At 40.1% G+C, this 26629-nt stretch overlaps 1 protein-coding gene across 14 annotated transcripts in view; it reads left to right on the forward strand.

Annotated features, from left to right (window-relative positions):
- The window catches only part of neb (nebulin), a 63999-nt gene that overhangs the window by 31210 nt on the left and 6160 nt on the right, over positions 1-26629 (forward strand). For 6 of the 14 annotated variants that reach the window (XM_085375000.1, XM_085375005.1, XM_085375007.1 and 3 more), the window contains 46 exons: positions 73-177; positions 302-409; positions 515-625; positions 2204-2401; positions 2638-2742; positions 2847-2951; positions 3043-3147; positions 3256-3363; positions 3454-3567; positions 3741-3938; positions 4265-4369; positions 4494-4598; positions 4723-4830; positions 4951-5058; positions 5154-5261; positions 5388-5492; positions 5584-5688; positions 5782-5880; positions 5978-6082; positions 6216-6320; positions 6418-6522; positions 6728-6832; positions 7133-7237; positions 7346-7450; positions 7584-7688; positions 7806-7910; positions 8902-9006; positions 10136-10237; positions 10356-10463; positions 10560-10664; positions 10765-10869; positions 10961-11065; positions 11192-11296; positions 11409-11519; positions 11628-11738; positions 11877-11978; positions 12149-12253; positions 12783-12872; positions 13973-14086; positions 14382-14486; positions 15808-15912; positions 17420-17530; positions 18327-18440; positions 19125-19229; positions 19324-19428; positions 23268-23372. In XM_085375000.1, coding sequence (XP_085231126.1) covers positions 73-177; positions 302-409; positions 515-625; positions 2204-2401; positions 2638-2742; positions 2847-2951; positions 3043-3147; positions 3256-3363; positions 3454-3567; positions 3741-3938; positions 4265-4369; positions 4494-4598; positions 4723-4830; positions 4951-5058; positions 5154-5261; positions 5388-5492; positions 5584-5688; positions 5782-5880; positions 5978-6082; positions 6216-6320; positions 6418-6522; positions 6728-6832; positions 7133-7237; positions 7346-7450; positions 7584-7688; positions 7806-7910; positions 8902-9006; positions 10136-10237; positions 10356-10463; positions 10560-10664; positions 10765-10869; positions 10961-11065; positions 11192-11296; positions 11409-11519; positions 11628-11738; positions 11877-11978; positions 12149-12253; positions 12783-12872; positions 13973-14086; positions 14382-14486; positions 15808-15912; positions 17420-17530; positions 18327-18440; positions 19125-19229; positions 19324-19428; positions 23268-23372 — 5058 coding nt within the window. Of the gene's footprint in view, positions 1-72; positions 178-301; positions 410-514; positions 626-2203; positions 2402-2637; positions 2743-2846; positions 2952-3042; positions 3148-3255; positions 3364-3453; positions 3568-3740; positions 3939-4264; positions 4370-4493; positions 4599-4722; positions 4831-4950; positions 5059-5153; positions 5262-5387; positions 5493-5583; positions 5689-5781; positions 5881-5977; positions 6083-6215; positions 6321-6417; positions 6523-6727; positions 6833-7132; positions 7238-7345; positions 7451-7583; positions 7689-7805; positions 7911-8280; positions 8383-8901; positions 9007-10135; positions 10238-10355; positions 10464-10559; positions 10665-10764; positions 10870-10960; positions 11066-11191; positions 11297-11408; positions 11520-11627; positions 11739-11876; positions 11979-12148; positions 12254-12782; positions 12873-13972; positions 14087-14381; positions 14487-15015; positions 15121-15807; positions 15913-16610; positions 16722-17419; positions 17531-18326; positions 18441-19124; positions 19230-19323; positions 19429-23267; positions 23373-23785; positions 23879-24765; positions 24859-26098; positions 26192-26629 lie in introns of all 14 variants that reach the window. The other 8 variants (XM_085375009.1, XM_085375010.1, XM_085375014.1 and 5 more) reach the window with 7 other exon arrangements.

A 26629-nucleotide genomic window follows, 5' to 3' on the forward strand; every position in this document is an offset into this window, starting at 1 on the left:
ATATTTAAAATGACTCTCGATCGGAAAACCGGTGAGCAATGATCTGAAAAAAAGTTATTTTTTCTCTAATAGTTGAAGTACAAAGAGACTTTCAATGCAGAAAAGGGTCATTATATTGGCTCAGATGATACTCCTCAACTGGCCCATAGCAGGGAGGTGGCTAAGATCATCAGTGAGGTAACGTAAAAATAATAATCAAATCCTTTCTAGATTTCTAATTTATTTATTGTAAGTTCTGTGTTATATACATGTATTGTGCCAGGCTTTTCTTAAACTTTGCACATACCTTTTGTGGTTTTAGAAACTCTACAAATCAAACTGGGACGAGTCGAAGGCTTCAAGCTACCAGCTGAACCATGAATACATCCCACTGGTCATCTCCAAGAAGAGCAGGGACATTGCTAGTGATGTGAGTGTCTTATATTTCTTTAGAACTGTGATAAAATTAAATCTAATAACATGATATATTTTATTCTTGCACTACTGCAATTTTTATCATTCTAAACACCATTAGGTCAAGTACAAGGATACCCACGAAAAGGCCAAAGGTCACTACATGGCTGGAACCCTGGTGGACTTCCCTGAAGTGATGCGCTGTGGAGACCAGGAAAAGAACAAGGCACTGGTGAGATACTACAAAATATAGTACAGTATAAAAAACTACACCACTACACAATGCACTGAGAAATAAGAAACCATTAGTAACAACAGGCACTCAAAGAGGCAGCTCACTCTCTGGACAGTATTTACTGTTAAGGAAACAATGTTGTGTTTTGTATCTAATAATTTGGTTTTCTTTGTTGTTTTTAAATATACTATGAGAACTTTGTAGTGCAGTAAAATACAAATAAAGGGAGCATGACAGATGTTGATGTTTTGACTGTATAAACATTATGTAGGAACAATATGAAGTTATTATATAATACTATGATACTCATAGTACTATATAATACATATTATATCATTAAAAGATATAACACATTTTGGGGCCCACCTGCAAGAAAGGCAGATGTGAAATGTAAAAGTGAGGTCAGAGCTCAAATGTGACGTGATAACTGGATACAAATTTTAATGTAATATTCAGAATCCAGATACAACAGTATAATTTCCTAAATGTTGACAATACAAACAAAGGCAGCAGAATTTTTATGCAAAGTTTTAAAATAAAAGAGCTTCTACAAAAATACATGAAAACTTGATGATTTTTAAGTTGTTTTTTCTCTTGTTATTTCAATTATATTTGCATGTCTGAAATAAAATTCTATCTATCTATCTATCTATCTATCTATCTATCTATCTATCTATCTATCTATCTATCTATCTATCTATCTATCTATCTATCTATCTGTCTGTCTGTCTGTCTGTCTGTCTGTCTGTCTGTCTGTCTGTCTGTCTGTCTGTCTGTCTGTCTGTCTGTCAGTCAGTCAGTCAGTCAGTCAGTCAGTCAGTCACAAGTTGTGCTATATGTCTGAAACATAACCTCCTCAGCAGAGGTAATAAAACACATTAGACAGAAGGATAGCAGCAAGACTGAAAGGGAAGGTTTACAAGACAGCAGTGAGGCCTGCTGTGATGTAGGATTTGGAGAATGGTGACGCTGATGGATAGATGGAAAAAAAATGAGTATATTAGAAGAACAGCTCTAGTCGAGTAGTTTGGTGTCGAATTAGAGAGGCAAGGCTGAGATGGTTTGGCTACGTGCCGATAAGGGACAGTACATATGATGGAGCTGCCGAGCAGGAGGAAAAGAGGAAGACCTCAGAGGAGGTTCATGTTGTAGTGAGGGAGGACATGCAGTAAGTCGGTGTGACAGAGGAGGATACTGGGGACAAGGTAAGATGGAGTCAGATGATCCGCTGTGACGATACCTAAAGGGAGTAGCTGAAAGAAAAACATGGTGATTAATAAAATATGTTAGATGCCACTATATGTGTATTACAAGTATATAGAATCAATAAGTCTCAATGTATTAATTTTATTTTTGAGATCATAGACTGCATATAAGAATAGAGAAGGGGGCGGTTGTGTAAATTGGTAATTAATTATTATTGTTTCTAACTCATCCTAAGGTCAATAGATATGTATTCTGACCGTTTATTTGTTTATCAAAGTGTTTTAGTTTTTTAATATGTGTAAACTTTATTTCAAATTAATCTCTTTTGCATCGCTAATCAGTAAGTTTCTATCGTGTGTGTCTAAACAGAGGGTCTACCAGAAGGACTACAATCAAACCAAAACCAAAATCCACATCCCATCCGACATCATCGCTAACCAGGTAGCTAAGCGGTGCCAGGACATGCTGAGTGATGTTCTTTACCGCACCTACCTGCACCAGTGGACTTGCCACCCTGAACAGGAGGACGCCATCCGTGCCCGCAAGACCAACGAAATCCTCAGTGATGTAGGTCCTTCTTCTGTGCACGTCTGCCGCCTGGTTGTGCCTGATTGTTGTGCGAGATCCCGTACAAACTTGTATTACATGAAGTATTACATGAAGCATTATCTAGACATTATACAAAATCTTTTATCTTTGTATTTATATAAACGCCAGAAATGTTATTACACGTCCCACATTAATAGATGTTTCTATCTGCAAGCAAATATATAATGTTGTCCGGGTTTATTGTCATTTGATAGGTGTTCTATAAGGATGACCTGAACTGGATGAAGGGTATTGGTTGCTACGTTTGGGACACACCAGAGATTCTTCGTGCCAAGAAGTCCTATGACCTGCAAAGTGATGTGAGTAAAAACATGTGATTCCTGAATTGTGTGTGTGTTTATGGGGATTTGGATTTTTTCTATTTGTGTTTGATAATGTACTTATATAATATGCTCCCGTATAGCTTAAATACAGAGAGAACGCCAAGAAGGAGTTCAACAATTACTCCATTGTGACAGACACCCCGTCTTATGTGACTGCTGTCCTGGGCCACACCTGGGCCAGTGAGGTGAGTGAGCTGCACTTTTAAAAACTACAAAATTAGTGTTTCAGTTTTGAACTCATACTGAGTGGATTAATGAAACATTCATCACTGACAGCTCAACTACAGAGAGGCTTATCAAAAGGAGAGGCACATCTACACCACGGTTCTGGATACCCACGATTACGTCAGATGCCAAAACTTCAAATACATTTTCAGCAACGTAAGTGGAGATCCAGTAAAAATGTCTGTCCTCCTGTCACTGATAAGAAGTGATAGATATCTGTAAATGACATGTTTATGGTGACGTTCTGGCTTTTTCTATCAACAGAAAAACTACACTTCTACCTGGGACAAAATCAAAGCGAAGAGTTACCAGATTCCACATGACGCAAACGCCTTGCAGCACGCTAAACAGCAGAAGATTATTCTCAGCAATGTACGTTTCAATTTTTATTTCATATTATTGTTATGATGATGTTCAATTTCTGATCTTTACAAGGCAATATGAATCCTCTCTCCCGTTCAGGTGAAGTACAAGGAGGACTACGAGAAGTTCAAATCTCTCTACAGCCTGCCCAAGTCACTGGAGGACGATCCTGGAACTGCTCGTTGCGTCAAAGCTGGAAAACTCGTCCTAGATGTAAGCTCCATTTGTTTTGCCCTTACACCTTCCACATATTGACATTTCTCTTGATGAGCAATAGAGCGGCTGTGTTGTTTGATTAGCTCTATATTACAAAAACATGCATCCCTGTGTAGATTTTATTGTGCATATGACAACTGAAAGAACCATCTGTTTTTCCATCATTGCAGCGTCTGTACAAGGAGAACTATGAGAAAACCAAGGCCAAGAACCACATCCCCCCAGACATGTTGGATATCCTGTCTGCCCGTAGTACCCAGAATGCCGTCAGCGAGATCAACTACCGCAAGTATCTGCACCAGTGGATTTGCATGCCTGACATGCAGGTGTACGTGCAGGCACGCAAAGTCAATGAACAGCTCAGCGACGTAAGTAGCAGTCCTCAGCTTTGATATTCTGTGCTTGTTATTGCTTATTTTGTCAGCTCTATCATTCTCTGTGCTATGATCCTATATGTTTACATTTTATATTTTTTCTTATTTTATTTGTTTTTGTTTTTCATTTTTATGAGAATATTGAAAATCAGTTAAACCACACTGAGTTTTTTTCTATTCCTTTTTTGTTTATTTCTTAAAAAATATGAAAGGTCAGGATGTTTTGTTGCCTTATTGTATGTAAAAGAAATCAAATAGCTACATTCTTGAATCCTATGCACTGAAACTAATTTCAGCCACAACATTTTACCTCTCCCCAGATCTTCTACAAGGATGATCTGAACTGGCTCAAAGGTATTGGTTGCTATGCCTGGGACACGCCAGAGATCCTCCGTGTCAAGAACGCTGATAATCTTCAGAGTGAGGTTAGCCCAAGCAACACACTCATTCTCCATCCTCTTCATTGTTTTAAGTTTCTAACTTTAGTTCATCTCCTTTATAAGGATTTTGTCCTAACAAATGATTGCTATGCTTCATTTTTGATTCTAGAACAAGTACAGAGCCAAAGGCAAAGATGCTTTCAAAGAATATTCAGTGGTGACGGAGACTCCAGTGTACGAGACCGCCAAGCAGAACGCTCAGAACCTGAGTGACGTAAGGGATTTTATTGTCTTAGATTCATGCTAGCTCAGTAGTTTGTTAACACTCTCTTTGTACATTACAAACGAAAAGAAGTAAGATCGCAAATCTCATCTTTTTTTTCCATTTGTTTTCCCAGCTGCACTACCGCTATGATTACAACGCCAATATCAAGGGCACCAACACCGCTCCTGCTGTTACCATTGAAACAGAAAGAGCCCGTCTGGCCAACTACATCCAGAGTGATGTAAGATAACGTTCCTTCATATTCAGTGTGATTGTTTAACAATTATTATCATATATTGTATAGTATCAATATTTAAAATTTTTAACAACATCTCTCATCATGTGTGTTGACTTCTCTTAGAACTGGTACAAAGAAGCTAACAAGAGCTTCATGCCAACCGGTTATTCACTGCCTCATGACACCCCCCTCATCAAGCAGGTCAAGTTGAACACTGTTGTCTCCAGCAATGTAAGTCAAACACACGCTTGGGCAGATCAGAACTTTTTTATTTTTACGGTAATTTGATGTCTCTGAATGACACACTTTTGTTTTTATCCTTGCAGGTGAAATACAAGGAGGCCTATGAGATGGTGAAGGCTAAAGGCTACACTCTTCACCCAGAGGGTGTCAACTTTGTCACTGCAAGGAAGGCTAACAAGATCATCAATGAAGTAAGATGACACACAGCTGTTATACTTAAGCCAGACCCACTGTTGTAGATTAATGTTTCATTTCCTTGTGATGGATGTTAAATGCTGCATAAAACAGTGCTGTGCATGTGTTTCTTGCTCCTCCAGCGTCTGTATCGTGAGACTTACCACAAGCAAAAGGACAAGATCCACACAACCTATGACACTCCTGATATTAAACAAGTCAAGATGAACCAGGAGCACCTCAGTGACGTACGGGCACCCACAGATTACAACATTCATGTCCTTTTTTTAAAAAATTCATGCTGTAAGATGGACTTTTTTTGTTCCCTTCTTACCCTAGTTGTGCTACAAAGAGAAATACTACAACAGCAGAGGCCAGCTGATATCGTTGCCCATAACGCCTGAGCTCATGCACTACCACCACGTCAATGAGATCACCAGTGACGTATGTAAAGAATAAAATTAAAACAAAACCTCTACAAGGTGGAGTTTGAAGATGTTTTTTAAAATAATTTTTTAAATTGTTTTGTGTTTTTAGCTGAAATACAAAGAGGACCTGATGTGGCTGAGAGGCATTGGCTGCTTCTTGTATAACACCCCAGAGATGGTCCATGTCCGCGACGTCACCAAATTCAGGGTACGTCTTTTTGGATAGAATGGATTCCTATTTTTCCTTTCCAATGCATATTCAGGCATCTGCATCATTCATATAAACTATTTTTTCTCTCTTATAGGTGAGCTATCCAGTGGAGGCTAAGAAGAACCTTGCTAAATTCTCTGTGGTCCTGGACACGCCTGAGTATAAGCGTGTGACTGAGCTGAAGACGCACATGAGCAACGTGAGTTGGTTTCCTAAATGTGCTTCATCGTATTATAGCTTCATGTGATCTGCTTTCCAAACAAAAATGAGCTTGCAGTATATTCTAAAAAACAAAAGCCACACGTTTTGACATTCGCTCTGTTTCTTTCCAGCTGATCTACAAAGCTCAGAGCAAGGAGGACATGGCCAAAGTCACCACAACTGCAGACTCTGTGGACATTCAGAGAGTCAAGTGGGCCCAGCAGCTGGTTAACCAGGCAAGCTCAAATAAACAGCATGAATAACTGAATCTATTATATGTATGTGTGTGTCTTTCCTGATAATCTAATCAATATTTTTTCCCTTCTGCTACAGTACCAGTACGTAGATCTGGCTGCCAAACAAAGAGCTCATTTCACTCCAGAAATCAATACTCCAAATATGGGCCATGCTAGAAAAATGAAAGTGTTCTACAGTGATGTAAGTCTGATCCTTCGTTCTCATTTAATGCCGCTGTCACTGAAACCTCAACCTAAAATTGTTTGTATTTTATTTTGTTTACACTATTTACTGTAGCTGCTTTCTATATACTCTTATACTTTGCCAAAATAATTGAAATTACAGCAATTGCAGTCTCCTCTGAAGCCAATTTCTAAGGTGTTGTCTCAATCGTTTCTTCCCTTAGAACAAATACAAAGAACAGTATGAGAAGATGAAACACCGGTACACTGCCATTGCTGACACACCTCTCCTGATCCGTGCCAAGAAGTCCTACCTGCAGTCCAGTGATGTGAGTTTGCTCATTTAGGAAACTTGTGATTTAGTTTGAAACTGTTATGCATTCAGGAATTATAGGAGTCAGACTGTTTGTTAATAATTTTTCCACTGAAAACGGTCAAATTTAAGAGATTTCATTAACTAATAGTGAATTTTATCCCATGTCAAAATATAAATATTCTTTATCTGTTTATCTGATTTTACCCTTTTACCACAAATACTGTACAAGTCAGTGTGAAATTGTAGATGCTATAAATCACATTATGTGTGTTTGATGAATGTATATGACACGTTTTCTCCTTCGTTTCTTCAGCTGCGCTACAAAGAAACCTTTGAGCTTTCCAAGGGACACTACCACACAGTCAAGGATGCTCTGGACATCACTTACCATCGCAGGGTCACTGATGACATTAGCGAGGTCGGCAGTTGAAATGATCTGGCTCATTGTTAACTATAAATGTCTTTATAAATGTACATGTTTTGAGCTTTTGCATCTCCATCTACTGTTTTTTTCCTCTCTTATCAGGTTAAATACAGAGAGAAGTATATTAGCTCTCTGGGGACCTGGAAGTCCATCCCCGATCGTCCCGAACTCTTCTTCAGCAAGATTGTCAGCGGTAACGTTAGTGACGTGAGTACTCGTGACTTTATTCACCGTGTGGTAAAATGTTTACAGTTCATTAAAGAGTATTCAGTACAATGAGCACTGAGACACTACACAACATTTCAATTTAATTTAATCTCATTTTATGTGTTTTTTTTAGGTCAAGTATAAGGAGGACCTGGATTGGCTGAAGGGTATTGGCTGCTTTGTATGGGACACACCTGAGCTGGTGCAGGCTGAGAGGAACAAGACGCTCTACAGTGAGGTAAAGCATCAGTGACATTAAGCTTCATTTTTATTTATATGGCACCTGTTTATGATTTGCAGTATCGAGGTATAGTTTCTGTATTTTCTTAATAAAAGTTGTATTGTTTGTCTGCAGAGACTGTACAAAGCCTCCTTTGAGAAGAACAGAGGCAACTTCAAGTATACCAGCGACACTCCATTCTTCCAAGCCGTCAAGCAAGCCTCCGTTCTCATAAACGATGTGAGTCCCGTCATTCTTTAACCTCCAGCAATAAATAAAAATTGGATTTAGTTTGTTAACGCATTTGTAAATCAAATGAAACAGTTAACCACATTTCTATTTTTCTGTGCTTCTCTATTGGACTCTCAGCGTGGAGGTAAAAAAAAAACAGGAATTCACTGTAGTATTTTATAATTGCCTACACTGTTTATCACTGACTGTTTTTGTGTTTACCCTTAAAGTCAAGTGTTTAAAATGTTTCCCTTTGTTCTTTACATCAGTCAGTTTTTACCTTCCTTAAATTCTTAAAATGTTTCATCCACATGACGCGAGATGAAACATTTTGTTCTCTGGGGACTCCTTTTTAACTACCTTCTGACACTTTGAGCAGAGGGCTTACAGAGCAGACTATGAGAAGACCAAGGATAAGTTCACCATAACTACAGATGATCCTAGATATCAACTGGCCAGGGAGAACAGGAAGATGAGCCAGGTAAACGCCCTGGTCACGTTGTACCACCGGCCTGCCACCTCCGGTCTGGTCCCCGAAGAGCCCTGACACCGGTGCATGAGGTTGTCAGCAGGACTGCTGATGGTGGACATCGCATGGCATTTATAGAGCTCCCAACTCAAAAAAAATTCTTTCCCTTTTGTATCAGTTTCTTCATTTTGTCCCACACAGGTTGCTGTTGAACTGCCACTCAAACAGCAGCTGGAATGCTGAGTGTTATGCAGTGTTGTCCTTCATCTGCTCCATCAGAAATGACAGTTTAATCACTAGCACAGTAACAATTCAATCCACTGAGCCGATCGTCTCACACTCGCTGTAGATGATCATCCCTGTCACTCTGAGGGCACAGATAAGGACAGACAGCACCATCGTCACACTTGGATCCGGAGTTCTTCTCCAGTCCTCCCCCATGTTACTGCTGTTTTCCTTGTGTGTCCTCAACTATGGCATGCTGTGTGTGTGTGTGTGTGTGTGTGTGTATGTCATTGTGTATGTGGACAGAAAATGTATAAATCCAGAGCAAAGGATCTACTAAAGGGTGGCTGCAATGAGCTACTCCGCCCTGACATCCTCACAGCCCTTTACCAGACCACTATGGGCAGTAAGGTAAACAAAGAGAGAAGGGAAGCATGATAACTTTGATCTCTGTCCACAAACAGGCACAAAATAGACCATGTGTTATATATCATAAGACTCAAGTCATAGATGGAGGTGACTTTGTTCCTCCCTGCTGTTTGTGGACAAGGTCTTATCACATAAAATCCCCATCCTGCAGAAAATCTTTCCATCCAGTCATTCCATTTAAAAGTGGCTTTAACTCCCACATAGTCCATCCTTCTTCCATGCTCTAATCCCTCCATCGCTCATTTGCTTTTCTTCATGGGCAATTCATTACCGAAGCTTTAACACTGTTTGCCCAACTGCCTTTGAGCAATTTGGTATCTAAAGTCAGAAATGCAGTAAAATTTAGTACATTATAGCTTCTCCTGGAATTTGTTAGTTTTGACCAAAATAGCAATCACAGAGTCTTCTCTTATGTTAAACTATATATATATAAATCAAATATATATCTATATATATATCTATATATCTATATATCTATATATATATATATATATATATATATATATATATATATATATATATATATATATATATATATATACATACATACAACATCTTAAACCATGTGGGCACTGCAGACTTTCATGATGGTGGTAAGGCATTTAACTGTCTTTATTGTCACATGAATAATGCATCCCTCTGTGCACGTGCACGTCTCTCATCGAGCATGCCTATAAGCTTTTCCATTGCTTTGTTTCACTCAGTCGATGTTGCATATTGATTTAATTATAACTACATGCTAGCCAACTTGCTCCGATAGTGTTTAAAAGCTATCCAAGAAAAAAAAAGTAATTAATTTTTCCTTAAAATTAGCTATAATATGCTATAACGCTAGCGATGTTTTAAAATTAGCGCTATCATCTCAACTGACTCTTAAGAAGCTGAAATAGGACTTTTTTTAAAATCTGCAGGAGGTTGTATATGTATAGTGTCTGCAAGACTTTTTCGATGTTTTCTTGGACAGTTTTTCTACCACTTTAGAAGTTGCTTGTTATATTCATAAAGACAACAACAACAAAAAAATTCATAAAGACAAGCAAATTAATACAGCAGCAATTTCATTGCATGATGCTAACTTTCTTTTGTTTTCACATTATCCTTGTTCTATCAGTGGAAGTATAGAGAGCAGTATGAACGTGCCAAGGACAAGTTCACCTCTGTTCTGGAGACTCCTGAGTATGAGGCCCACAAACGCAGCAAGAAGATCAGTGATGTAAGTGTTGGGTTTGCAAGGTTTTTATTATTATGTTTAGATTTTTACAAGAACTTGTGAAGAAGCAGTGGGTTTTTTTGTGTTTAAATTTCACCTGTTACTATCTACATCTGCTTAGATCATCTACAAGATGGAGTATAACAAGACCAAGGCAAAGGCTTACACCTTACCTTATGACACTCCACACCAACAACACATGAAGAAGGTCAAGGAGATCACCAGCAATGTAAGTCTGCACTGCACTTTTAAAATATTCTTTCATACACTGGCACAGGAAACCAAAATACAAAATGTACTTTTGTATATTTTATGTGTCTTGCAGCTGAAGTACAAAGAGGTGTATGAAAAGAGCAAGGCCCACATCAACATTGACCCCGAAGCTCACGAGATCCGTGCCGCTAAGGAGGCCTACAAGAACATCACCAATGTGAGCATCTCGAGTGCCAGAATTTTCAAATGACATTTTTAAACCCAAATTTGTGCTAACATCCAGTTTTTGATTCTGTTTTATTTTGCTATATTTCTAGCTTGACTACAAGAAGAAGTATGAAGCAACCAAGAACCAGTGGATCTGGACAGCGGACAGGCCCGACTTTGTCAATGCTGCCAAGAACTCCTTGCAGCAGAGCGATGTGAGTTGGGACCTCTTATTTTAATGTGTGTCATTTTAGCAACATGCAGCACTGTTGCTCTCTTTTTTTCACCGCCATATTTTACCAACAGGTTGAGTACAAGTACGACAAAGAGATCATGAAGGGCTGCGTGATACCTGTGGTCGATGACAAGTTAACCTTACTGTGCATGAAGAATGCTGAAATGGCCAGTGAGGTAAGTTTCCCCATTCTTTATTAGAGACACCATATTTAGTTAAAACTACTAAAGGCCAGATAGTGATGCTTAAGAATGTGATGTTTAATGTCCTAAACTGCTTCTTTTTTCTTTTGCCCATCCCAGGTGAAATATAAACAGAAGTATGAGAAGGAAAAGGGACACTACATGCCTGTCCTGGACACTCCTCAAATTCTCCATGCCAAGGCTGTGCGTGTTCTGGCCTCAGAGGTAAGAACTGTTCAGCAAAAAATTAACTGTACTATAGGGTATATATAGTATACCCTTAGGTAAAACTTATGAGTTTTTAAATGTTTTTATTCTTTATTTTATTGTTCATCAGAGCAAATACAAGGAGGCCAGTAAGAAGGAAATGCAGTCCGGCTCATTCACCACCCTGTCCGACACTCGTGATACTGCCCACAGCAGGACAGTCAACAAACTTGTCAGCGGGGTATGACTGTCTTACTATTACATGCGTTTCACAAAATGAGCTCAGCCAGCGTGTAACCCTGGACTGTTTGTTTGCAGCTGGGCTTTATGTGCTGTTCTATCTTTTTAGAAAGTGTACAAAGAAAAGTTTGAGAAGGAAAAGGGCAAGTCCATATATAACCACATGATTGTGCCGCCTGATGTTCAGCATGCCATGGACGTGGCCAAAAATCAGAGCAATGTGAGTCATTTCCACAAATGGGCTAAAACAGTTGGGGTAGTTGGACTTGGGGGTAATTTTTTCAGCTTTTCATAGTTGTCTGTGGATGTGGAAGTCAGGTTTACTATATTGCATTTCCAATTTTGTCCAACTGGACAGGTGGCCTACAAGAAAGATGCCAAAGCCAGCCTGCACTACACTACTGTAGTCGACCGTCCTGACATAAAGAAGGCTACCCAGGCTGCTAAACTCATCAGTCAGGTAACCATGAAGTACACTGATACTGACTCACCAGCTCAGTACATGTAAATGTGTTTAAAGGCTCAACTCAAGACAAAAGAAGAGAAAAAAGGAGCATCCCTATAGTACCCATCCCTGTACTGTAGTTTCTACATGATCAACTGACTCTTGTCGGGTCTTGTGCCCATCAGATTGGCTACCGTGAGAAAGCACGTGAAGAGGCCAGCCGTGGAGGCTCTCTAGCCCACCGCCCAGATATCGCTTTGGCAACTGAGGTGTCCAAGCTGACAAGCCAGGTACACTAAATGAATTTGCTCACCTGTCTCATCCAGCCCTGGACAGTCGGGTTCCTTTGCCACTGGGTCGCAACGATTGTCATCTCATAGAAAAGGCTTCCCTTGTTTATTAATTTATTCATTTATTCATTCATTTAATTATTTATTTAGGTGGCAGCCAGTTGGAAAGATCAGCTGCCTGGATTTTAACTGTCAGATCAGCTTCCGCAAGCTAATATTAGCAGACTAGTAGTGCTGTGGTAGATGCTTAGCAGCAGTCGTGTTGGCCTAATGATACAACTAGCAGCTCTTCCACTGCGCTTCCTCTGCCATCCTGCATTATAATCCATGTTACTCCATGAAAGTAGATATAGATGTTTAACCATACCATTGTACATGTCCCACCACCATCCTTATACCTGTCCTCCTCTTCCTCCATCCTTCAATACTATAACTCTTCTTCTCAACCTTAATCTCTTTCCTCTTCTGTCTACTTCCATAACATCCTAGTCTGTGTGTTCTCATCCCTCCATCTCACTGCGCTTTGTAGGTGGAGGATAAGCCCTCCCTCCATGGAGCAGCTTCCTATGATACCCCCCTGATGCGCCACATTAAGAAAATGAGTGCGGTGACTAGTGATGTAAGGAGGTTTATGCCCTAAAACTGACGGACTGCTGCTGCTTGTCTGTCCTCTCTGTCTCTCTGTCCCCCTTCCTGCTGACCCACAGACTGGCTGAATACAGGGTTCACTGAGCCTTTAAGATAAACATCTGGAACTTTTGAGAAAATATTGATTCACAAATCAAATCTTACAAAGTTCCTATTTGATTTGCTCTTTCTTTTCTTTGCAGTGTCCACCCTCTGCTTTTTTTATATTTCCATTACAAGATGTGCCTCATTGCTAAGCATAGAGAACAGCGTTACTGCATTAGCTGCCAGGCGCTAATACTATGTGTTTATTTAAACTGTCTTTTCAGATTTTTCCCATTATTTCCCTTTAAGTCTCCATGTCTGTTTGTTTCTGAATGTGACAAAAGGCTTTTCTAAAAATGAACTTGAATTGTTCTTAAAAACATGTGTATGTCCAGTAGTTCACCGTGCTGTGCTCCATTTTCATCGCAATCCTAAGGGGTGGTGTAGGCCCTCCTAAAAGTTTGGAATACGGTTACAGTAGTGAAAAGTTAGCCACAATTCCTGTTAGATATACACATGTTTTTATAGCACACCTTTTCAAACGTGTTCCTGTGTTCTGCCTTCACTCTAAAGTGGTTTGACCTGTGGAGCCAAACCACACCTGACCTGCGTCCACAACCACACCGCCTTACCTTTTCCATATATATTTTATTATATATGAAGTTCATGTTTGTGTTTATGTGAATTACAGGATGCTTTATTTGCTTATGTTTACAGTACAAAGCATCTTGTCTGATCAGTTTGATCAACTTTAAAGTTAATAAATGCATCAGAATCAGTTTTACATTTGCAACCAATCTATTACACACTTTTCATTACTGCTCAACATATTTATGAAAGAAAAAACAAATTAAATACTTAAAATGTGGCGCAGAGCCTGTGCAAAGCTTTTATAAAACTATCTGCGAGGAATCTGAGTCACTAATCAAATCCAAAAACTGTTGTCCTTCAGTTGTTTTTTACTATGATGGAGACGTCGGCTGATGTTGGTTTCCTCTCAGTCAATACATAAACTAACTTGTACACATATCCTACGCTAATGAACAGGTGAAGTACAAGGAGAAGTTTGATAAGGAGATGAAAGGAAAGAAACCTCAATATGACCTGAAGGAAAGTAAGATTTACAAGACTCTCAAGGAAGCCAGTGTGCTGGCCAGTGAGGTGGGTGCTCGCGTATCTTATCATCACTTCACACCGTTTTTATCATAGGCCAAAAAAATCATTCATTTTTTCCACAGTTGTTATACTTTTGTATAGTTTGTCTGATTGGTTTATCTATGGGAGTAAAGCAATATCTGATTTTGGCATCCTGGTGTTGTTACTAGAACAGAGACAAACTAAATGTATCCTAGTAATTCTTTACATTTCTGTGAAATTCACCATTTCAAACAAATATCGCCCATTATATATTACCATAGTGTCTAATTAATGTGACTGCTGTCAATATAACACACAGGTGAAGTACAAGGGTGACCTGAAGAAGATCCACAAACCTGTGACCGACATGGCCGAGTCCCTGTCCATGAAGCACATCACGAGCACCAGCAAGCTGTCCAGCGACGTAAGCTACCTGTGTGACTATTAACCTTTAACCCTCTCACATTCCCAAACAGGAAGCTGCAGCGAGCGAGTTTGGTTTCGTTGCACAGTGTGCTGAACTCTGTTTCCATCACCTCACAGTAACAATCGGCAAAATGTAGCAAACTGCTGACCATCTCATGGATTTATGCACTAAGCTCCATCATAAAAGACATCCATCATTCTCTGACCTCATCTGGTAGTGATCTTTACCCATCTCACTTTTGACCTTTGACCCCAAATACTATCACCCTCTATAACCTCTACTTCTTAACCTTTTCAGTGACTTTTTTTCCTCCGTAGTTCAAACAAAACTAGTCTTTTATTAATGTTCACTTAACACCGACTTCCTCTTCCTGCCTTTTGTAGATTGACAATTATTTTAACATAACTTTAAAAACCCTTATGTTTAAATGCTATTATGTTTCTTTCTATCATAAACTATGAGGATTTTCTGCTAAGTAATGATTCGCTGTACTGAGCTGCCTTACTTTACTGGGAATCCCCCATAGTACTGCTACAAGAAGAAATTTGAGGAGAGTAAGGGTCACTACCACATGATTCCCGACACACCCGAACAGCTCCATCACAAGGAGGCTTCTGAACTTCAAAGTAACGTAAGTGGTTCATACTCCCGTGGGGCAACGAGCACTCGACACAGTAAAAAAAACACTATTGTGGGTTTCAACTGTGTCAGACAGTTTTCCTTCCCACTGTCGCCAAAGTGCTTGCTCACAGGTTGATTGTTGGGTTTGTTGTTGGGTTTTTCTCTGTATGTATATTTTTAGGGTCTACCTTACAGTATAAAGCGCCTTGAGGCGACTGTTGCTGTGATTTGGCGCTATATAAATAAAATTGAATTGAACTGAATTGATAATACTTTCTATGTTTATTATACTGTAACAATTTTAATGGGGTGTTTTAAAAATGCTGTTAAAATTGATATTTTAAAAAAATAAAAAATAAAATAAAAACAAAAAATACTCATTTTGTAATTGTTTATGATATAGCATATTTGGTATTATAGTTTTCTTTCCAGGGAGTCATTTCTCATATCAAGTCACTGTTAAATACCTTGATTGCATAATCAGTCGCAGTGAAGAGCCGTGCAAGCTTTTCTTTTCTGTTCTCATTTACATTAATTACAGTAATTTAACTTGTCTTGAATCTTACTGGATGGATACACCTTACAGCTTTTCTGTTTGATTTTCCCAGCGTACAGAAATGAATGGAAACCATGTGATATCCCCACAGTGTGTCTTTCCTTTGCAGACAGTTGAGTATGTTTGTGTGGGTCGTTACAGGTGAAATACAAGGAGAAGTATGAGAAGGAGAAGGGCAAACCTATGCTGGACTTTGAGACACCCACATATGTGACTGCTAAGGAGGCTCAGCACATGCAGAGTCAGGTAAATAAGCCTTCTGTTAACCTCTGCCAATGAAGTACGCACAGATGCAGTACGTTTTCCCATTGCAGACCTCTCTTAAAATCTTTAGTGCCTCCTTAAGCGCTATATTAACTTGTATTGTGTTGCCTCTTGTTGCTAGTTGGATGCAAAGCCATTGTTTATGTTATGCTTACAGAATGATTCTAAAGTATGGAAAAACATTTTACAATGCCTTTAGTAACTTTATTACACCAAAACTGCAATTCAGTAATTTTATAGTCACAAAATGTTTTAAATTGCAGAAAATTCACATCAGTAGCTCTTTACAGTCGTCCTATTGTAATACTGTGGCAGTGTAAAATGCGCTGAAAGGAAACTCACCCGGAAACTTCTGTATTGTTCACTTAATGCTATGACAGGTTATTTTCCTGTGAAGATGTCAAAGTAAAGTATGTGTTTGGCCTCTTTCCTGGAGCCTGCTTTATAGATTTTAATTACAATACGATATCCTAGTGTAGTTCCTTTTTCACAACAAACACCTCTTACACCTCCACACATGCACTCAGACACATTTACAGACATCAGATATACAGTTATGGGTGCTATCATGAGCAGAATGGTGCAAACAAGAATGAAGGGAGCTGCATTGTGAACCAGCACTGCTTGCATGTGGTTATCTGAGCTCTGTCTGTCCCTTGTGTTATCTCTGTGACCAATAGAAAGACTATAGGAAGGACTTTGAGGAGTACATGAGGGGAAAGAACCTCTCAGGCTTGGAGGTCACCCCTGCCATGATTCATGTCAGACACGCCACCAAAATAGCCAGTGAGGTAACTAAAGGACAACTTACATCTGATGGTGTCTCCTATTTACCTCACCCAAGCTTCATAATCGTACTAAGACAACATCACAATCGGTCTCTTTTTCTTTTCACCACTTTTTTTAGCCCTTCCCAGTTTGTCTTTTGCAGTATTATTAGTTTATTATTAACTTTTGCATGATTGTCTACAGAATAATAATGACCTACCCATCCTCCAGCCATCATGTGTCTTCCTAGCAGTAAAGTACTCAACTGATATTGAATAGATCTTCATTTTACAGTCCTTCACCAAGTAGTAGCTTACCACCAACTTTATGTGACAAGACTGCATGCATGTAATCATTTGTGTGAAACAACAGGGTGAAATGCTGATGTGAATTCCCATCTTGTTGATTTCCTTGTTGTTTTAATGAAGATTTTGTTTCTGCTCTTTCTGATTAAATGTGTTTCAACTTGTTTTTTCATTAGAATCCTGCCAAAATCACCAACGTCTCCAGTTTTCTCTGTAACAATATCACCGATTGTAATGATAATACATAAAAGCAGTGAATGTGTCTCTGCGTAACTTGGAAAGACTTGGTGACTTTGAGCTTTTTAAAGGCAAGCAGCAGAACTTGCCGACTGTATCGTTTGTCTGTCTGTGTGCTTTGGCCTGGCCTGCCTGTGTGCCCTTCTCTGCAGTCTCTCTGTTCTTCTTCCATCCTGTAGAAAGAGTACAGGAAGGATCTAGAGGAGGGGGTGAAGGGTAAAGGTCTAACTGTACTGGAGGAAACTCCGGAGCTTTTGAGAGCAAGAAATGCCACTCAAATCCTGTGTGAGGTACGACTGACCGAGAGGTGATGCCAACAACATCACGCTCTCATCCGAATGACTTCCAACAATCTCGCTCTTCATGAATCCTATCCCCTCTTAACTAAGCTTCACCATTGCACTAAAAGTGAGACTGTTGGGTTCACTCGTCCTCTTGTCCCTGCTTTCTTATGTCACTAATTTCCCATCATTGTATTTTGTGTTTCATGACCATAACCTAACCTTCATCTGCACCCTATTTAATTTTGCCATGATTTTCACTTGTACTCATATTTATTTGTGTTATGAATCCTACAAAAATCAGCCTCAGTTGTACCCAAAGCATATCTTCTCTTCTCTTGTTTTTCAAGTCAAACATGCAATGTTGAATTTTTATAGAATTTTAATGACTTTATCTTTTTTCATAAGTGATCCCGGTGCTTGCAGATCTCTTAATTGTTTTGTTGTTGTCGGTAGTGTTGTTTTTGAAAAGATATACTCTGAGTGCATTTGAGGTTGATTTGTAGATTGCAAGATAGATGTATGATGACTTAATGAACAAACTGAAGAAGTAGAAATAGTCTATTTTATGTCATGTCTCTAACTGCTGACTGCTGTTGTTTTATTTTCAGTTCTGTGTCAAGCTTCACACTCAGTCTTGTTACCACATCCGTTACGTAGATTCTGCTAACTTTCTCTATTCTCTGACCCCTCATGATTTCTGGTTTTGCAGCCCTCTTCAGTATGAATGAGTAGAAACCCCGTTTTGTGTTTTTTTTAGAGTAACATTATCATGAGTAAAAATTTTAACTTTTGGTGTTTACAGAGAGAGTACAAAAAGTCTCTGGAGCAGGAGATCAAGGGCAAGGGAATGCTGGCTTTGGCTACAGACACCCCAGACTTTATGAGAGCCAGGAATGCCACGGAGATCCTCAGTCAGGTCTGAATCTTAAATGTTTTTTGCATCGCTTTCTTGGAGCAGTGATTTCCAGAATGTGAGCTGCAGGCCCCTGATATGAAATGAAGGTATTATGAATTAATTATTTATGTAAAAGACAAAAAAAATCAGAGTGATTGCAGGTTAATTTGGACTGAAAAGATTCCAAGAGTAACAAAAGTCGAACATTTAGACTAGACAGAGTAAGACTGGGCTGATGAGAGGGCTATTTCTTCACACTAGGCTGAGGCTGATTAGGGAAGGGGAGACATGTGGGGAATGAGACACGGGTGAAAAAAGTCAGCACAATGACAACATTGGAAGTAAACTTACATAATGCACAAAGAAAAATCAAGCTTTGAGGAAAATGGGAACTAACTAAAAGACAAATGCTAAATATAGAGACAGCACACAGATACAAGGGAACAGTGAAGGAAGTAAACACAAATAACAAAGTCAAAGAAAGAACTTGAGTAAATACAAAATGACAGCTCAGGTCAATTTGTATTCACGAACATAAAAACAGGCATCAAAAACTCAGAAGACAAGAACTAGGCTAGAATGGTACAATAAATAAAACTAACGTTTGGTGAAACTATGAGCACACGTCCGGTGTTAAAAGGAATATCTGTTAATATTTTCCGCTGCATTTATGATCAGTGCTGACTGGCTGTTTTTCTTTTCCAGTCTAAGTACAAGCAGACCGCTGAGATGGACAGAGCCTGCTACACAACTGTCATCGATACCCCTGACATCATCCATGCTCAGCAGATGAAGAACATCGTCAGCCAGGTAGGTTACTGAACTGACCCAGCCACCACTCTCATCAGGATAAATCATTAGCATATATAAAAAAAAATCACAAATTGTATTATCATCCAAACAGAAAAAATACAAAGAGGAGGCTGAGAAGACCATGTCTCACTATGTACCAGTCCTGGATACTCCAGAGATGCAGCGAGTCCGCGAGAACCAAAAGAACTTCAGCACTGTAAGTAACACACGAGGAGTTACGCCGCGTCCGGACAGGTCAGCACGTCCTGACTGAGGTTCTTTCAGCATCTTGTGTCTCTATGTGCGTCTTTATAGCTGCTGTAAAATTATATTTCCAGTACTTTATATGTTTGCAGGGGCGCCACCAAGGGGGGGCCACAGGGGGCCACTAGCCACACTTCAAAATTTGCTGCCCCCCCACCGAATGCCCCCACCCAGCAAGATTGTCCAATGTTGGTAATAATTCTAATAAACATGGGCACAAAAGAGAGGAAGACACCATATATTTACTCATTTAATCCTGTTTAAAACAGATTATTATGGATTTCATAATATTATTTGGTTTTCACAGAGACCTAAGCTAGGCATAATTATTCTTTTCCTTCTATGTTATTTGCCATATTTTTCAAGTAACCTACAGTGGGGCAAAAAAGTATTTAGTCAGCCACCGATTGTGCAAGTTCCCCCACCTAAAATGATGACAGAGGTCAGTAATTTGCACCAGAGGTACACTTCAACTGTGAGAGACAGAATGTGAAAAAAAAAATAATCCATGAATCCACATGGTAGGATTTGTAAAGAATTTATTCGTAAATCAGGGTGGAAAATAAGTATTTGGTCAATAACAAAAATACAACTCAATACTTTGTAACATAACCTTTGTTGGCAATAACAGAGGTCAAACGTTTACTATAGGTCTTTACCTGGGGCCTGTTCTTCGTACCTCGCTAAGTGAGTTAGCTGGATGAGATTGTTGACGATTTCGCGTGATCCTGGATCGTTCGGTTCCCCGAAGCCCATCCGGGACTTGCTGTCATAGCAACAGAGCCGTAAGCGTAAACCTGCTGGGGAGCAGGTTTACTTTATGTAAACAGGATTAGATCGCGGCCACGCAGGTATGCCCGCGTCATTCATACGAAAGCAACAGCGATATTCCACCACTGTTTCACCATAAATAAATAACATCAATGTAACTAAAGACAATGCAGCACCTGATCCATTTATTGATTTCACACAGATAGATACAGGTCATTTCCTTAAAAAGGGAAATGTACTATTAACATTCTATTACATGTATGTGATTATTACAGATGTAATTCATATTTCAGAGTAGCAATTGCAAATTACTTTGTGTAATCAAGATGAGAGACCACGGCTATAAAAGCGAAGGTGGATTTGGGAAGCCTGTCGCAGCCATATCCTGTCCGTATACGCGAGCCACCCATTGCGGAAGGTGCAAGATTGATAAGGAGAGTTTTCAGAATTCAGCGTATATTGCGGGACAGACAGGATCCTTTAGCTCAGCGCGACAGTGTGCTCATAGAGAGATATCGATATTCCCGTGAGGGTATTATTTACATAACCAACTTGTTGACGAGGGGGTGCAGGACCACCACCTGTCTTTTTTTCCTCTGCCCTTTTCTTGGTTGCTGTTATAAACAAACAGATTATTTCAGGGTCTCTTTCCAAGAGACTAAAAGCAATATAAGTGATAAATATTACCATTCTGTAGAATATTCTTATATTTCACTTTTACCTGTTCCCATGTTCTAGTGGGTCCTGTTGTGGCTCTAATGTGAAAGGGGATATAATATAACATATTATAATATAATATAATGTAATATAATATTGGATAATATAGTGTGATATGATAAATCTACCCTACCGCCTACTGGTGTTGGCCAGAGGGGCCGATGGCGCAATATGGCAGCCTGGCTTCTGTCAGTCTGCCCCAGGGCAGCTGTGGCTACAACTGTAGCTGCCTCCACCAGTGTGTGAATGTGAGAGTGACTGAATAGTGGCATTGTAAAGCGCTTTGGGTGCCTTGAAAAGCGCTATATAAACCCACTCCATTATTATTGTTATTATTAAATTACTTACGAGTTTAATTTGTCAGCAACTTTCTGCCAGCCCTCTCTCCTTGCTTTTGCAGCCTTTGCAGTGTTCCCTTGCGTTCTGATTAAACTCTGAAACTCCTGAAATCCCTCACTCAAGAGTTCTTGCTCTGCTGCCGAAAAATACCGAGCCGAGCGCGCTCCGTCGACATTTTCACCGACCAATCAGAGGGTTGCCGATCAATGTTTCCACTATCGATGCGTAGCCCCTTTTACGACACCCAGTGATGTCACATTACTGCGTCCAGCTGTACTAATCGTCAACAGCAGGTGTGTTCGGGGAACCGGATTAGCGAGCTCACGGTTAGCGCGATGGTTTGGTCTTGGATGTTTCATTTGATCTTGGATGTAGTAAGCGACGTACGAAGAACAGGGCCCTGGTTTGCACACACAGTAGCTGGTATTTTGGCCCATTCCTCCATGCAGATCTTCTCGAGAGCAGTGATGTTTTGGGGCTGTCGCCGAGCAACACGGACTTTCAACTCCCGCCACAGATTTTCTATGGGGTTGAGGTCTGGAGACTGGCTAGGCCACTCCAGGACTTTCAAATGCTTCTTACGGAGCCACTCCTTTGTTGCCCGGGCGGTGTGTTTTGGATCATTGTCATGTTGGAAGACCCAGCCTCGTTTCATCTTCAAAGTTCTCACTGATGGAAGGAGGTTTTGGCTCAAAATCTCACGATACATGGCCCCATTCATTCTGTCCTTAACACGGATCAGTCGTCCTGTCCCCTTGGCAGAAAAACAGCCCCATAGCATGATGTTTCCACCCCCATGCTTCACAGTAGGTATGGTGTTCTTGGGATGCAACTCAGTATTCTTCTTCCTCCAAACACGACGAGTTGAGTTTATACCAAAAAGTTCTACTTTGGTTTCATCTGACCACATGACATTCTCCCAATCCTCTGCTGTATCATCCATGTGCTCTCTGGCAAACTTCAGACGGGCCTGGACATGCACTGGCTTCAGCAGCGGAACACGTCTGGCACTGCGGGATTTGATTCCCTGCCGTTGTAGTGTGTTACTGATGGTGACCTTTGTTACTTTGGTCCCAGCTCTCTGCAGGTCATTCACCAGGTCCCCCCGTGTGGTTCTGGGATCTTTGCTCACCGTTCTCATGATCATTTTGACCCCACGGGATGAGATCTTGCGTGGAGCCCCAGATCGAGGGAGATTATCAGTGGTCTTGTATGTCTTCCATTTTCTGATGATTGCTCCCACAGTTGATTTTTTCACACCAAGCTGCTTGCCTATTGTAGATTCACTCTTCCCAGTCTGGTGCAGGTCTACAATACTTTTCCTGGTGTCCTTCGAAAGCTCTTTGGTCTTGGCCATGGCGGAGTTTGGAGTCTGACTGTTTGAGGCTGTGGACAGGTGTCTTTTATACAGATGATGAGTTCAAACAGGTGCCATTCATACAGGTAACGAGTGGGGGACAGAAAAGCTTCTTACAGAAGACGTTACAGGTCTGTGAGAGCCAGAGATTTTCCTTGTTTGAGGTGACCAAATACTTATTTTCCACCCTGATTTACGAATAAATTCTTTACAAATCCTACCATGTGGATTCATGGATTATTTTTTTCACATTCTGTCTCTCACAGTTGAAGTGTACCTCTGGTGCAAATTACTGACCTCTGTCATCATTTTAAGTGGGGGAACTTGCACAATCGGTGGCTGACTAAATACTTTTTTGCCCCACTGTATATTTCACAACTGCATAATAAAACGGGAAATTCTGTTTTTGCTGTGCTACCCCATTTTTTTAGTTGTGGCCCCCACATGGCCACCCCTATGAAAAAATTCTGGAGGCGCCTCTGTTTGTATGTACTGTTTTAATGTTCTACTCCAGTTAGTTTTGTGCCTTAATCAGGGATATACGTGAAGACTTGACCTCTTTTTCATTGTGAAACATCTTAACTGCACTTTTGTTTTTCTCCTTGTAGCTTCAATACCAGGCTGACCTTAAAAACATAAAGGGCAAAGTGTCTACTGTAAAGGACACTCCTGAAATGCTGCGTGTTAAAGAGAATACAAAGAATTTCAGCTTGGTATCTACTCCGTAATATTTTTTCTTAACTTTTTCTAATATCACATTTTTTGGCGTTCCACATTTTTTAACAAACCTTGATATGCAGCCCTTCTTTATTTAGAGCAAATTATTTTATTTTTTTTAACTTTGCAAAACAAGCAGTTTTTAATTTGTGTAACTAACTCTTAACCCTTGGTTCTATACTTTAACCTTTACTTAAAACTCTTAGTGCAGACGTTGTGGTGTGAAACGCTTTGCTCAAAGTGTTGTAATCAGGCAAAATGCGTGTGCTTTATTTTTTAAATGTTTGTATAGATTTTGTCTCATTCTGTGTGCTTTTGTTGACGTGTGCTCCCAAAGGTGCAAGATAAGTAAATTAGCGCTCGGTGAGGCTAACCACTCGTTTATGCTTTGATTCCTCGTCCGTGTAAGATTAAGTACAAAGAGGATTTGGGAGGAGGAACAGCTTTGCCCGAGACCCCTGAGATGGAGAGGGTTAAACGCAACCAGCGCAACGTCAGCACGGTACTCAACAGAGTGACCCTGCCCTACCTCATTACTCCTCAGCCACTCCTCCCTCCATATTTCCTCCTCCTCTAGCATCAAAGAATAAAACCAGACCTGCCATCACATCTAATCTCTCCAAATAATAATTATATATTCAACTGTTTTTGTTTTTTGCAGAAACCTGTTTTTCATTCTAATTTTTTTTTGGAGCCCAGAAAGAATCCCTAGATGCTAAGAACTAGATGACCAAAAGTATGTGGAGACTTTATTGTGCCTTTGTTTGGGGCTGTTAGTTCACATTTGTTCATTTTACAGGACTTAACAGACTTGGGTACATGAAAAAAAGCCTTTTATATTTGGACCCTGACAGAACCCAGACCTCATCATGCAGGCTCAGCGTTTGAACTTATTAAGAGTCTTGTGGCTGATGTGGAGCAAATCCCTGCAAACACAACAGTAAATGCAACACATGAATGTCCATGCTTTTAAAATGCAGTCTCAACAAAACACGGTTGTATTATTTGTGTATCCACATACTTTTGGTGATATAGTGTAAACAGATGGTGTTTCCACTGTGAAATACTTTGAATCTTATCGTCCACAGGGGACTGTGAGGACTTAACAGACTCATAATTAATTTCATCTGAACCTTGAAGTGATAAACTAAACTAAGCATCACCCACATGCACCTGTGTCTGAAAACCGATATGATCAGTAACCTTTTCATTTCAGTTGTTCTGAAGTCAACACCTGAAATGTGTGCGTTCTTTGTTAAATGTTTGTATAGATGTTTGTCTCATTCTGTGTGCTTTTGTTGACGTGTGCTCCCAAAGGTGCAAGATAAGTAAATTAGCGCTCGGTGAGGCTAACCACTCGTTTATGCTTTGATTCCTCGTCCGTGTAAGATTAAGTACAAAGAGGATTTGGGAGGAGGAACAGCTTTGCCCGAGACCCCTGAGATGGAGAGGGTTAAACGCAACCAGCGCAACGTCAGCACGGTACTCAACAGAGTGACCTGCCCTACCTCATTACTCCTCATCCACTCCTCCCTCCATATTTCCTCCTCCTCTAGCATCAAAGAGTAAAACCAGACCTGCCATCACATCTAATCTCTCCAAATAATAATTATATAGTCAACTGTTTTTGTTTTTACAAAAACCTGTTTTTCATTCTAATTATTTAATTGTTTAGATTTATTAAAGAATCTTTTTGGAGCCCAGAAAGAATCCCTAGATGCTAAGAACTAGATGACCAAAAGTATGTGGAGACTTTATTGTGCCTTTGTTTGGAACTGTTAGTTCACATTTGTTCATTTTAGATCAGCGGTCCCCAACCCCCGGGCCTCGGACCGGTACCGGTCCGTGAGTCGTTTGGTACCAGGCCGCGAGAGTTGAGGCTCAGGTGTGAAATGTCTGGTTTTCAGGGTTTTTATCGGTTTTCAGCGTGATTTTGTTATCGTTTTTATCGTTAACTCAGTTTTCCTGGGTCTTTTCACGTGTGTTATGAATAAATCTTCTTTTTTTCGGTACCGGTGCTAGTTTTATTTTGTTGTATTTATCCGCGACACCTTAAAGGCCGGTCCATGAAAATATTGTCTGGCATAAACCGGTCCGTGGCGCAAAAAAGGTTGGGGACCGCTGTTTTAGAGGACTTAACAGACTTGGGTACATGAAAAAAAGCCTTTTATATTTGGACCCTGACAGAACCCAGACCTCATCATGCAGGCTCAGCGTTTGAACTTATTAAGAGTCTTGTGGCTGATGTGGAGCAAATCCCTGCAAACACAACAGTAAATGCAACACATGAATGTCCATGCTTTTAAAATGCAGTCTCAACAAAACACGGTTGTATTATTTGTGTATCCACATACTTTTGGTGATATAGTGTAAACAGATGGTGTTTCCACTGTGAAATACTTTGAATCTTATCGCCCACAGGGGACTGTGAGGACTTAACAGACTCATAATTAATTTCATCTGAACCTTGAAGTGATAAACTAAACTAAGCATCACCCACATGCACCTGCGTCTGAAAACCGATATGATCAGTAACCTTTTCATTTCAGTTGTTCTGAAGTCAACACCTGAAATGTGTGCGTTCTTTGTTAAATGTTTGTATAGATGTTTGTCTCATTCTGTGTGCTTTTGTTGACGTGTGCTCCCAAAGGTGCAAGATAAGTAAATTAGCGCTCGGTGAGGCTAACCACTCGTTTATGCTTTGATTCCTCGTCCGTGTAAGATTAAGTACAAAGAGGATTTGGGAGGAGGAACAGCTTTGCCCGAGACCCCTGAGATGGAGAGGGTTAAACGCAACCAGCGCAACGTCAGCACGGTACTCAACAGAGTGACCCTGCCCTACCTCATTACTCCTCAGCCACTCCTCCCTCCATATTTCCTCCTCCTCTAGCATCAAAGAATAAAACCAGACCTGCCATCACATCTAATCTCTCCAAATAATAATTATATATTCAACTGTTTTTGTTTTTTGCAGAAACCTGTTTTTCATTCTAATTTTTTTTTGGAGCCCAGAAAGAATCCCTAGATGCTAAGAACTAGATGACCAAAAGTATGTGGAGACTTTATTGTGCCTTTGTTTGGGGCTGTTAGTTCACATTTGTTCATTTTACAGGACTTAACAGACTTGGGTACATGAAAAAAAGCCTTTTATATTTGGACCCTGACAGAACCCAGACCTCATCATGCAGGCTCAGCGTTTGAACTTATTAAGAGTCTTGTGGCTGATGTGGAGCAAATCCCTGCAAACACAACA

Source organism: Diplotaxodon limnothrissa, linkage group LG16 (assembly GCF_057381915.1).
Source record: "Diplotaxodon limnothrissa isolate DT_005_m linkage group LG16, D_limnothrissa_male_GT1.1, whole genome shotgun sequence".
Classification (NCBI taxonomy): Eukaryota; Metazoa; Chordata; class Actinopteri; order Cichliformes; family Cichlidae; genus Diplotaxodon; species Diplotaxodon limnothrissa.